Source organism: Cherax quadricarinatus, chromosome 37, assembly GCF_038502225.1.
Source record: "Cherax quadricarinatus isolate ZL_2023a chromosome 37, ASM3850222v1, whole genome shotgun sequence".
Classification (NCBI taxonomy): domain Eukaryota; kingdom Metazoa; phylum Arthropoda; class Malacostraca; order Decapoda; family Parastacidae; genus Cherax; species Cherax quadricarinatus.
In genome coordinates this window covers 1,226,218-1,240,304 of record NC_091328.1, presented here as the reverse complement: position 1 = coordinate 1,240,304, position 14,087 = coordinate 1,226,218, and the positions used below count along the sequence as shown (strand labels likewise).

The following is a 14,087-nucleotide window of genomic DNA, read 5'->3' as shown; positions in this document are numbered from 1 at the left end:
ATTGAGATTGCTTGGGAGTAACATTACACCAAAACACTATTGAAATGTAATAGTGGAAAATACTGTTACGAATTTTTAATCTTACCATTCTAAAGTATTTTGTAGTGTGCAATGTCAATATCATTTACACAATGAAGTATCACTTCTTAACTGATTTTTGTTATAACGGCCATTATTGTCCCTTGTATGAAATTTTAAACCTACCTGATTTTAAGCTGACCTGAGAACATATTTTTAACACAAGTTAAAAAAGGCTTCTTTTTTGCGTGGGTGGGGGGGAGGGGATTGACTTCACAGAAATTAACAATATATGTTTAACAGCTATATTACCCTGTATTGGAATTTTCATCACTGTCTGCTTAGTCCAACTTTTGCAGTTTGGTATATAGTTGAACAGGTAAAAAAAAAAGGAAGCTACATTAAATAATTCTCATTAACAAAAAAACTATAAGTTTTACACTGGCTAGAGCAGCAATTGTCAATCCATATTAAGATTTTTTTTGTTTTTAATACCAAATCAGAACATCTTATTTCTTAAGCGATTAGCTTCTATTCTCAGTTTAATGTTAAGTTTTATAGTACTGTTTTACCTGTCTGTCGACTATTTTTGTAACTTACCTCTGATACTACTGTAATGTGTAGCATATTACCAGAAATGGGACTCTGAGCAGGGATTTAAATCTACAGTCAAATACAGGTATTTAAAGGAGAAGCATGTAAATGAGGGCATTATATTACAAGTGTTCCTTCAGCAAGGGTGTTAACTTGACATGTGTTGAGGGTAAGATTAGGTGTTTACATAATTATTATGGATCTGATGTATAAACAAAGATGAAGTTCAGGTAAGTGAGATTGCTGGTTATAAAGATAATGCAGTTTTATCTTCTTGTTTAAAATCAAGCATTCCAAGACAGAACAAGTGATTTATATCCCATTCCTCGGTTGTCCTCAAACTGGTTAACAGAATCTTATGCAAGCCAACCAGACTGATCATCCAGATCAGAATTTTCTAAATCAGCATCCACATCTCATTGAAGGTTTTTACATAAGATTTAGTACATATGGGGTGTATTGGTCATTTCATAGTATGGGTCTTTTGCCCAGCATTCAGTAATTTTAATTTTGTAATATTTGATATGTTTCGATATTGTACAGTACATGTACTGCTGTTATGAGGTGAATATTCAATAAGACTTTTCTGAAGAAGTTTTATGAAAAAATTACATTCTAAATCATAAGTTTAACATTTTTAGTACAACATTCTTGATGTTCATTTAAGGAATGATTGAACTAGAACCTTAATGAATTAGTTTTTACACTGGTAGGATGGCACAGTTTTTGAGTCATAGTTTGTACTGTAGTGTAAAAAGTAATAAATTGAGGTGAGCTTACCTCTATGATTTATGAGTTCATAATGGCATAGGTCTTAGACAGAATTCTTTGAAAGTCTTGTATCATTCAGAAAAACTGAACTTCATACTGCTGGGAGCAAATTGGAGCTCTACTCTTGAAAATTGTTTCTTATTGTGCTGTACAAGGGTAGCCTGTGGTGAAGTACAGTATTTTTTGTGTTGGATATGGTTTTAAAATATTTCATCAAAGGTAGTCTACCTGAAAATTTTGTTTATTTTTATTGTCAGGTTATTTTGTGTATGGAGTATTAGCCAAACTGATATACTACTTGCCTTTGGAAGTTTCTGGTTATACACCTAACTAAAAAGTATACAAAAGATTTGTGTGTGGATATCCCTAACTACTACCCATATAGAAATATTTTGTACACTTTGTGGGCCCCTATGGGTTTAGCACTTGGTTATGATTATTATAATAATATACACTGGTTGAGTGGGTGTAACTGTAAACTTGCAGTTGCAAGGATGCTGGTTTGCTCCCCAGTACTCCTGACACAGTTTTTCTTTCATGGTTTAGTGAGATTCTCATTTCTTTATTATTATTTTATATTTTAGGGTTAACAGGGTAATATGCAGCTTCACTTTGTATTTATGCGACTTCATGAAATAGATCATGGAACACTAAATTGTACTCTGGGTAAAGTTTCTTGAAATATTAAGGCTTTGGAAATTGTTTCCATGACTTTTTATGTGAAATGTAGGCCAAGGTATTTTTGGTTACTAACCTATTATAAGTATTTATTGTACACTTTTTTTTTTAAGTCTGTATATTTATGTACACATTTTTTAAGGCTATATATTGCCACCAGTTTTCTAATTTGAATAGCATATGAGTAAATATTTAAAGTCTTAGTTTTATATATAGACACACTGCATTTTCTAGTACTGATAGTAATGCCAGCACATGCCCCTGGATGTGTCATAGAAAAATACAGTAAAATTCATATCGACTTACTCAAGAAGTGAGCTTCAATAAGGTGTACCTAGTATTTGAGTAGTAATGTGTATGTAAGTATATATGTGTAAAATAAATAAATATATACTTATATATATATATATATATATATATATATATATATATATATATATATATATATATATATATATATATATATATATATATATATATATATATATATATTCATGCATATTCACTCATTATTTTGTGACAAGGCCAGAATATAATACATTTTTTTTTATATAAAATGCAATATAGCAAGCTTCATAATGTTAACTATGTATTAAAGCCTACCATATATATCACATGAGACCTGATACCCATTTCTTAACTGTTATTACTTTGTGTTGAGAAGTTTCTTAGAAATATCTGTATCTTACCAAAATATAGAATGTTTTTTTGCAAGGGGATTGAATACACTTCAGTCACAGCCTATACTGAGGCACATAATAGAACCACCTCACATCTATATTGCCTTTTACTTTTGTTTCTAATGGCCATCTATATTAAAATTGGACTACCCTCACACTTCAAGGTACTATATCTGTTTTGTATCAATCAGCTTTATATGATCACAGTATTTTGTTAGTATGGTATTCTCCAATATTGTGAATTATATAACTTACTGCAGTTCCTCTGTCAGTTTATTACATAATGATGTATGACTGTGGCTCTTCAGTATGTTACATGCTCCTTTGCGGGTTATTTTAAAATGCATAAAAAAGAGATAGGATGAGTAATTGTCAAATTATGTGAGTTTTGAAGTAGTAAAATTATTTTTTGTAAAAAAAAAAAAAAATATTGCCTTTTCTACCCCAAAGTTGAAAATAAAAATCAGTGTACTTTAATAACTTATATGTGTGTGTGTGTACACATATACATACATGCATATATACATACAGTATACACACACATACATACACCAGTGAAAATAGGAAAAAAAAAAAAGTATTTTCATGTGTTTACACACACATCTTCAGATATGTTAAATTTGAAAGGATCTCGTACATATTTCAGTATACAAAAACTTAATAGGCCATTGTACAGACATTTACACCCCTTCAAGAACTTAACGAGTGGACAGTGAGAGGACAACACATGATACTGTGTTACATTGAAATATTAATTTAGGGCAGATTCCTCACAAGTAAAGCATGAAGCAGTCTTCTGTTTTAAAATGGTAAGTAACAAATTAAATGAAAATTAAAAATCTATTAAATAGGAACTCATAAAAACCAATTTTCTTGAAAAAGCTTGGCCCTTGTGGTTTAGTGCTTCTTTTTGATTATAATAATCTTGAAAATCTTAACATGAATATATATTTCATATAAACCAGGTACTGATTTGAAAAACTGCAATGTTTTATAAAAAAAAATTTATTCCAATATCATTCCAGTTATTTTTACAAGAGTGTATTCATATATTTTTGCAATGTCATTACATTAGATTCAGCAAGAATACAGCTTATACCACCCATATAGAACACTGTGCTAGATAACTTCAAACTTTTCGTCTTAAATCTAGCAAACTTAAATGGCTTTAATATGATTGATCTGATTACCTGGTCCTGTAGGACTTGATGACTGCAGCAAAAGCAAAATTGCTCTTGCAGGCTAATTTAACTACTACTACTTCGGTAAATTGCAGGTATGGTGTGAGACTAGGGAGGTGAAGGAAGACTGATGGAAAGTGCTCGAAGTTGGTAAAATGTAAACAGCATATGTAAGTAATTACCAGTAACTATCTATGGCTACAGGAGCAGAGGTAAGTCCATGCATCCTCAGTACTGTATTTAATCTTAATAAAAAAAAAAATCCAGTGGTTGCATTTACTACCTCCTGTAACACATTCCATTGTTCTACCACTTTTCTTAAGAGGGAGTGTGTTTTGATGTCAGTGAAGGGCTCTTGATCCAAGGAACTGTAAGTATCCCTCCTTGCACTGACCCTGTTTACTTATTTCTCAAGCACTCTTATGATTTCTTTATAATTATTTTCATGAGAAAGAACTAAACCTGGGAAATAGGAGGTAATCAGGTTTGATCCAGTGAAAGGAAGCTCCAGTTCCTTGGATCAAGAGCATTTCTGTTGATACATAGTAATCTAACACTGAAAAGAGCCTTCTAGTATCTTTTTGGCAACTTCTTCCTTGAGTTATATCTACAGTATGTCTATTCTGGAAATCTTTTGCCTCTTTTAATATTATACAATATTCAGTATGTGATTATTACATCTATTGCTTTCAGCCTTTCTTCTTAACTTATATTTTAGCTCATAAAGCCATTTAATAGCTTGTCTTTGGACTTTTCTAGTTATCTACATACTAGATGTCAACACCTTTACCACTGCTGCATAGTCCAAATTTGGTTTAAGATATGGGTACACCTACAATACCTGTTTGTGGATGCAAGGGTCATACCTCAGCCCTGCCCTTTTTGTTTTCCATGACTAGGCTCACTGCTACCTGGCTTCATAGAGCATATCATACCTATTTATATTATTATTATTATAATAATCAAAAAGAAGCGCTAAGCCACAAGGGCTATATAGCGCTGCAATACCTATTTATAAAGCTATGTAGTCTGGCTCTATCACTTCTTCATGAAAGTCCTTCCACTTCATTAGCACTCCAAGCCTGAATAAATATTTCCTGACATCCCTATGGATCATCCATGTCTTTAAGTTTCGACTGTACCTACTTTTCACCTCTTGAACAGTCTCTGTCCACCGTATCAGGGCCTCTGATAATTGAATGCTGTCATTCTTGGTCCTTCTATTTTGTGTTAGATTTAACTAATTATAGCTTATTTCCCTCAACAAGGCTCTATACATCCTCTTAGTTTCTTAGAATGCTTATCAGGTGTGGCTTCCATGCTGGTGCTCCATACTCAAAGATGGGATTCATATATGATATGCTGTATGTAACACCATTAATATTTATTATGATTTCTAAAAACTGGCCGTGTGTGTGTTCGTACGTAGTGTGTAAATGTATGTCAGTTATTCCTCAGCTATTAAAATTTTAGTTGTCATAACATAGCATTTAGTACTGTGGCTTTCACAATGTAGAATGCTAGTTTTTAGTGACAAGTTGAGTATAGTAACAGATTTATCAGGTTATGAACTTTAAATCAGTGCATAAAGATAGGCTGTTATACAGACATAAATTTTTACAAGTGTGTACGTGTGAGAAAGTGTGTATGCAAGTGTGTGTGCATGTGAGAAAGTGCCTGTATGTATGCGAGAGTGCATGTGAGAAAGCGTGTGCACATGTGAGAAAGTGTGTGTGCATTCGAGAATGTGTGTGCACGTGAGAAAGTGTGGGGGCGGGTGGGTTCCTCAGCAGTCTGCTGGTAAGGTAGGATGATTCCAACAAAGAAAACATATTCCCAATCATCCCTTTAATGCAGTCTTGCTAGAAGTGGAGATGGACACAAGTGAAGTTTAATGTGATGCTTTATCAATGGCATATTGCTCATACAGTGAGCTATATCAGGTCACAAACAGATCTACCTGGGGAGGGAGAGGATGTGCATGTGTATATAATGGGCATACTGATGTGAAGAGTCAGGTGAGGTATTTTAAAGCTTCTTTGGAAAACTAATGACAGGCTGGAGAAATATATGGCTGGGAAAGTTGCACTTAAGGAGGATTGGCCTATCTTTGATCAGTAGGCCTGTTGGAGTGTTCCTTCATACTATAACCTGTTGCTGTGGGATAATAATGAAGAGGTTTCCTGGCAAGAGGCTCAGCTATGCTGTAACAGCTGCTGTTCTGGGTGAAGTTGTTTCATATGCTGATTAGCAACTATTCCAGAATCCTGCATTTTGAACCCTATCTTTGACAATGAGTCTTGTATGGAGGTCTTTTGATGTTTCTCCTTTGTACACTTGGTCACAGTGATTGTGAGGGATTGTGTATACCCCCTGCTGTGGTTTTAACTTGGTGTCTTACTGATGTCCTAGAATCCCTGATTGTGGGGGATTACTGCCTATTCCATTATTATAATCAAAACTAAGCGCTAAACCCACAAGGATCATACAGCAGTGACTGCCTATTCCAGATGAGATGGGTCTCACTAATTCTGGTTTGTCTTCAGGCCATATGTTCTGGCAAATTTTGGGTTGATTGGAATAGTGTGTAGAAGACGCAGAAACTAGACATTCCATTGAGACCTATCTCATCTGGAATAAGCAGCGTCCCCACAAACTATTTGGGATTCTAGTCAAACACCTAAAAGAACTTAAGCACCATTGGCACACATTCAAAAACATTCTAGTAATCTTTACAACTTCATCAGAAACAAGAAATCTCCAGGTCAGACTTTACATTCCTATTCACTAAGTACCCATAGCATAAGCCATTGATCTGCAACAAAAACTAAACCTCAACCTTCCCATTCCACCTAGTGATTCTGATCTCACTGAACCAAGTGTTCAGTGCTGTATGACCCTGGTGGGTCTAGTGCCTATTTTTTATAATAATAATAATTATTATTATTATTATTATTATTATAATCAAAAAGAAGCACTAAGCCACAAGGACTATACAGCTTATAATAATAATGAACTGTGTATTGGCTCTGTTTCTCTTCTGAAAATTCTTTCTTTCAACAGATCTTCAGTGTACCAAGGGGTTCACCATTAAGTGCTGTTCTTGAGAGATTACACATGGAACATCTTTAAGATGAGAGGTTTTTCTCTGTCGTACCCTCCTCGATCACCTGGTTCCGTTATGCTGATATTCTCATAACTCGGAAGATTCAACATCTCTGCACTCCAACACAAGCTCACGCAGGTCATTGCAAAGGGAGTATAAAATAAAAACAAGGGAAGCATTTTTTAAAGTGACATGGTGCTGTATGATCCTTTCAGGTTTAGCTCTGTCCTAATATTATTGGTGAGGTGAATCATGCTAAAGTTAAAATAAAGAGGCTGTAGTAGGCTTACTGTCATGTAATAAAATGGACACTGCAGGCAGCCCATGGTCCCATGCTAAAAGCCGACTTGATTCTTTCTATTCCCTCTGATGTGCGCATAAGCACATGAAAGTGCTTGGGTATTAATATATTTTTTCATAGTATATGTACTGTATATTGTCCCAGGAATGGTTGTAAGGGGTGGGTACATAAGGCTTTGAGTTTTAGGGACTTCATTATCCAGAAAACTTCAGTGAATGGAGACTGGTGGTTTTTAATGGACATACTATTGGAGTGGGAACAGGATAAGTTTTATGAAGGTATTTAGGGAAGCCAGTTAGTTGGACCTGAGCCCCTGAGATGGGAAGGGCACTCCGAATGGGGTGGGGATGTTGCTGTCAGAAGGTAATAAGACTCGTGTCGACACACGTCTGTAAAGACAGACAGCAAGTGAGTGAATGTTGGTGAATTTTGTTTTTCTTCTTTGGGTCACCCTGCACTGACAGACATCCACTGAGTAAAAAAAGAAAAAAATATAGTAGGTGCTAGGATTTTGCAAATAGTGTATCTTTTAACTCCTGGCTGTTGCATAATGGAGCAGAGTTTGAAATATCAGGTATATGGAACACCAGTGTGTACAAAAATTCTAATCATTGTTACACATTAAAGGGTGAACATATTGTAGAAAAATGTAGACAGTGACAGACCAGTATCTGGGCATTTAGTTTCTTGTAGACAAATAGCATAAAGGACAATTATTATATTATAATCAATTTAAGCACACCCAGTAAGGGTCATAGTGCTGTGGGGAGGGATATGCAAAAGTAGGAATTTGCAAAGGGTAAGGGTGTACAGGGTTGGTGTAAGAGTATAACTGAAATCCAAGAGATACAGAAGAAGTCAGGCCAGCACCTATTTTCTGCCCAATTTCCTATATCCTCTAATCCATTATAAAAGTAGACATAAATGATGCAAGTATAAAACAAAAAGGTCAAGTAAAAGGTATGTAGATATTAAATCAGTCATGATCTGGTAGCAGCAGCTATCATTAAGGACTTGTGGTAGATGGACTGCAAAGAGGTATCTTAGTCAAGATAGAAATATTCACAGAGGAAACCTTACAAGGTATCAATGAGCTGAGGAGGGGTGCTAGAGTCAAAGGTAAATGAAGTAGTTTCCAATAATCACTATAATGTACTGTTCAACACCTAGGTCAATGAAGGCATGTTTTAAGTGCCTGAAACTGCAGGGTCTTGTATATAGCAATATGGAGAAATCTTCATTTTAAGATAAATGTATCATGAAAAGCTGTGATTGTTTCAACCTTCATACAGGAAGGAAACTGGAGTGAAACAAGGTCTGAAAAAGTCAGGCTCCTGGGTAGACTGTGGGGACATGAAACAGACAGAGACTGAAAGGATCTAGTTTTCATCATCACAGGTGACCATAGAGAGCCTATGATACTCCTGGGGAAGGATGGTAGCATTGCAGGAGAACGTTAGGATTCATGAGGGCGTAGGTAAGTAGAGGCGCTATAAGGAAAGCAGCGAGGCGATGGAGAAGGTGCAACAGATGGCAGCAGCTTAAAATGAACACTACTACCTTCTGAGGATCAGGCTGCATGAACAAAGAAAGAAAGGACAAGACTAGAGGGAGGCTGAAGGAGGGCACCTGCAACTGAAGTACAGTCTGAAGATAGGGTTCTGTAACACAGAGCCTTTCAAATTTGGTTATGCAAAAAATGGTGTAGGCAGGTTTCCAACTTAAGCATTGCAAGACATTTGTCGTATAACCACAAGAGCCACATATTGGTTCCCTGTCAAAGCTCTATTTCCTCATTTGGTATAAGTTATCTATAAATGGTTTAATACTACTACTGATGATTTAAGCAATTCTTGCTTTTAACATTATGTAATTTTCTCCCATTAGTAATAAGCAAATATTAATCTGTATTTGTAAGGACACTTTTTCAAGACAGTCCTAAAAAGTTCGCTTTTTTCTCATATTTGTAGTACTGTACTGTAAATGCTTTCCAGAGCTCTGGGAACATTGCATCACTCCAGCACAATAGTCTCATCTGGTAGCTATGACAAAACTTTAAACATTATAAAATATATAACAATAGTTTATTAGTTTATATAAATAGGTAAACGTTCGCATTCAATAAGCAGTTCATTCACTGGGACATACGTCATATCACTACACCGGGAGTTTGGCCAAGCCTTGTTACACTTTTATTTACACTAGGCACTTAACACTGTACCAAGATGGCGAGAGGCACAAATCTGGTATGGAATGAGTGGCACTGGGCTAGTATAGGCCAGGTGGCACCTAAAAATAAACTATGCAACATTACAAATTTGAGCATTTCTACACTGATGTTGACTGTGTGTGGATTCTTACTTTTTTCTTAAGCACAGGACTGGACTGGGTAAAGGCCAGATTCTGGATCCCCAACGAAGAGTCTGGGGCATCTTCTGGGGGAGGGTGTTTGGGCTTTCTAAGAGAAGATCTTAAAGGAGTCCTGTTTGGATCAAAGGCCACTACACCATTGGCCCTCAGATGCCCATTGCTGCCATTAGCTGTGATCATGTAGGGCTGACCACTCAGGCGAGTCATTGCCACACCATTGGAGTTTCTATGCACTCGAGGTCCTCTCTGACTACCCCTGCCTCTGGTGCTACCTGATCTACTGTGCTGTGTATGCCCATTGCTGGTGTCCTTGAAGTTTGGGTTAGATATAGTTGTGGCAGCTGTGCCCTCTGGATCTCTACCATATACTGTAGGATCACCACCAAGTTTGCGAGACCACCCAAACTCGATTCCTGCAGTCACTCCAGCCAACACGCCCATTATCACTGCTACTGCCTGAAAGGTTTAATTTCATTGTCAGTACAATGAGGTGTACTTAATTGTTAATTTTGAACATAAAAAATACACTGTTTATATAAATATATCATGATTACAAATACAAAAGTGCAATGAACCCTAATCAAACACTCAAAGACAACATGAAAGACTTCAAGAAGCCCTATGTAATTACAACTTAACACCAAGATCTTTTTCATCAGACAAAAAAAGTACAGTATACTACAAGGAGGGCGCCAAGCAGGTGAACTCTGCTGCGCGGTCAGCAATACATTCCCGTTTCATATGGTGGTATTCCATTCTCAGACTATTTTGCTATAATCACTAGTCACCTTTGCAACAGCATCATTCCGAGTTAATTACAAATTACACTTATCAAGTCGTCTTTAGGATTCCGGTCTTCTTATCGTCGATGTTGTGGTAGGAAGACTACACATTCCTGTCTTTGCATCGGGTACACATTTCACTCATGGGTATCTCACACAGAGGTGCCCAGTGCCATTCTGTGAGAACTGTCAAGTTCCAATTTCAGTTTGCCATATTCTATTAGACTCTCCTGTCTACCAATGGCCACGCAGAATTTACCTCTGACATCACTGCTCTAACGCCCTTACTCTCTTCCTTCCTCATTGACGGCCCCACCTTTGATACAGACTCCCTCTGACTTTGACAGCAACAGATTTATTGCACCAACTTATACTTCCTTCAGCACTCCTCACCATCCTTACTAACTCTACCTCTGTTATACTCTTCATCTTTACTAGTCTCCGATCAAGCATATTAAACTTTTAGCACACTACCCTGCAGTGCTGTATGGCCCTTAAGGGTTTAGCACTTCATTATGATTATATATGATATGATAATATACTACAAGGGAAGTCACATGATCCAAGTCAGGTGCAGGAACAAGGGTAGTTATATAATTAGGTTTCCAGTGACCTTAAAGATGTTGAAAGTGGGTCATGGTGCAATCTCAGCCAACTGAAGGACTGTATTCATGCATAAGTTTTGTATATAACGGAAACAATATAGTTCGTAACATGCTGGAAAAACCTTTTCTAACCATTACACACATTTTAGTTTGTTGAAGACAGCCTCAGTGGTATGCCATTATATGCAATACCTATCTGTTTTATCTTACTTTTTACTATGCAATGATTAGCTTTTATGGAACAAGAATATATGCAGAGAACTGTTCATTCTACTTGAACAATATAGCATATTCAGATGACCAGAGAGTGAAAGTTAGATATACTTACCTGCAGAGCAAAGGCCCAACTGAGCGTGACATAGAGACCGGACTCTTGGCCCACGCGAAAGATTAACACCTCCAGAATGAAGAACAGCACGCTGATAACTCCACACAACACTGTAGGTAAAGGCATCACTTTACTAAGGTGCCATACAAATAAATGTTTCTAGTATAAGTTTATTATAATTGTATGTATGGTTTTTTATTCTTAAACTTTATAGTACATGTACCTGGTAATACTTTTCTTAGGAAACTTGATACAAAAACCATCAAACTTAAATTTATACTTTTTGTAATACTCAAATTAAAAAGTATTTTACTATACTTCATTTCATCATCCTATTTCCATTGTCACATTCCATTACTGCCATTTGATCTAATTTTAATCCAAGATAGCTTGAGAAAATCAAAGTGCGCCCATTGACACTGTAGCCTGTTTGCTCTCATTACCTCGATGAGCCACATAACCAAATAGCAAAAGTCCTCTATTTACTAAGTGAACAGCCTTAATTGATTGGTTTGTTTGAATTTTAGCTTACTTGTTTACATGATGGTCATTAAGGTTACATGTTCCCTGTACACCACCAGCCAAAGATACTTTTAACCTTGAACCCCTTCAGGGTCCAAGGCCCAAATCTGAAGTGGTGCCTCAGTGTCCAAGAATTTAAAAAAAAAAAAATTTGTTATTTTTTCTTATGAAATGGTAGAGAATCTTTTTGTGAAGGTAATAAAACAAAAAGTACGAAATTTGATGTAAAATTCACGAAATTATGCTCTCGCGAATTTTGATGTGTCAGCGATATTTACGAATCGGCGATTTTGCCGACTTTGACTCACAGTTTAGGCCAATTACATTATTCCAGTCAACCAAATTCTTAGCTATTTTACTAGTATTACTTCTATTCTATCGATTGAGCACAAGAAATCGCCAAGTCAACTGTTTCAACTACAAAATAAAGTGATCGGAAATTGTTAATTTGGCCAATTTAACACAAAGTTCAAAATATTCCAATTTGAAAATAGGGTCCAGAATAAACAATGTAGGTATTCCTGGAACTAAACTAACGTTTCCTCTGTTCATTAGTTACATTTTGAGGCTTTACAAATAAATTCCACTTTGATTTTTTATTCACATAATGAATTTTTATTCACACCAAAAAATAGAAGATTTACTGTTATGCAATACTGTAATAAGTGTATAAATATCATCACCATATTTGTGAATGTATATTAGACCCACCAGCTGGTGTGTATTAGATGTGTGAGGTTGTTTGTCTACTCTTGAATATCGGCAAAAATTTAACATTTCTGCTACTTTGAGCTCAGTTTCAAGCCATTTCCAGTGCTAAAACCAATCAAAATCATCTCTATTTCTGCAATATGTCTTCCATTCTATCAAATGAGACCAAGAAATCGCAAATACAACTATAAAAAACATAGGAAAAAACACTGCAAAGTCGCTGTTTTAATCGAAAAATCATGATTTCAGTTTTTTTCTCTCATTATACACAGTGTGCTGCAGGATCTGTTTTATGTGGTGCACATAGATGTATTCTCTCATATCTAGGCCCAAATGTACCAATCACAGTTTATCAGAGTGAGCTGAGCTCATGACGTAGATCTACGGTTTGGACCCTGAACGTAAAGCCGTAGATCTACGGGACGGACCCTGAAAGGGTTAAAATAGGGATTAATGTAGTTTCAAAATATATTTTTATTATAATATATATGAACATAGAAAAGAGTAAGGTGATGAGGGTATCAAATAATTTAGATAAAGAAAAATTGGATATCAAATTGGGGAGGAGTATGGAAGAAGTGAATGTTTTCAGATATTTGGGAGTTGACGTGTCAGCGGATGGATTTATGAAGGATGAGGTAACCATAGAATTGATGAAAGAAAAAAGGTGAGTGGTGCATTGAGGTATATGTGGAGACAAAAAACATTATCTATGGAGGCAAAGAAGGGAATGTATGGAAGTATAGTGGTACTAACACACTTATATGGGTGTGAAGCTTGGGTTGTAAATGCTGCAGCAAGATGGTGGTGTAAATATTATGCAGAGAATTCGGAGTGTGGAAAGTAGGAGAAGGTGTGGAGTTAATAAAAGTATTAATCAGAGGGCTGAAGATGGGTTAAGGTGGTTTGGTCATTTAGAGAGAATGGATCAAAGTAGAATGACATGGAAAGCGTATAAATCTGTAGGGGAAGGAAGGCGGGGTAGGGGTCGTCCTCGAAAAGGTTGGAGGGAGGGGGGTAAAGGAGGTTTTGTGAGTGAGGGGCTTGCACTTCCAGCAAGCATGTGTGAGTGTGTTAGATAGGAGTGAATGGAGATAAATGGTATTTGGGACCTGACAAGCTGTTGGAGTGTGAGCAGGGTAATATTTAGTGAAGGTATTCAGGGAAACCGGTTATTTGTGATTGCAACTGCTAAATAAGTCACCATGGGCCCCAGGGAAAACTAGTGCAAGCCCTTTGGTAAAGAAAGCGAAGAACACGATCCAGAGGGATTTTGAAGGGTTTGAGGCAGACCCTAACCCTGCCGACCCTCTGCCTGTTGTGGAAGGTGTTATGGCACTGGGCAAGTCCATGGGGTTGGAGGTGAGTGACGGGGATGTGGAAGAGTTGGTGGAGGACCACAGGGAAGAGCTAACCACTGACGAACCGCAAGAGCTTCAA

General features: G+C 36.5%; 1 protein-coding gene across 7 annotated transcripts in view; it reads right to left on the bottom strand.

Moving 5' to 3' along the window:
• Positions 1 to 3,157: 3,157 nt before the first annotated feature.
• The window catches only part of LOC128702118 (uncharacterized), a 120,486-nt gene continuing 109,556 nt past the window's right edge, over positions 3,158 to 14,087 (bottom strand). For all 7 annotated transcript variants that reach the window (XM_053796147.2, XM_053796167.2, XM_053796193.2 and 4 more), the window contains 2 exons: positions 11,415 to 11,524; positions 3,158 to 10,155 (listed from right to left, as the gene is read on the bottom strand). In XM_053796147.2, coding sequence (XP_053652122.1) covers positions 9,658 to 10,155; positions 11,415 to 11,524 — 608 coding nt within the window. In that variant the 3' untranslated portion in view covers positions 3,158 to 9,657. The remainder of the gene's footprint in view (positions 10,156 to 11,414; positions 11,525 to 14,087) is intronic.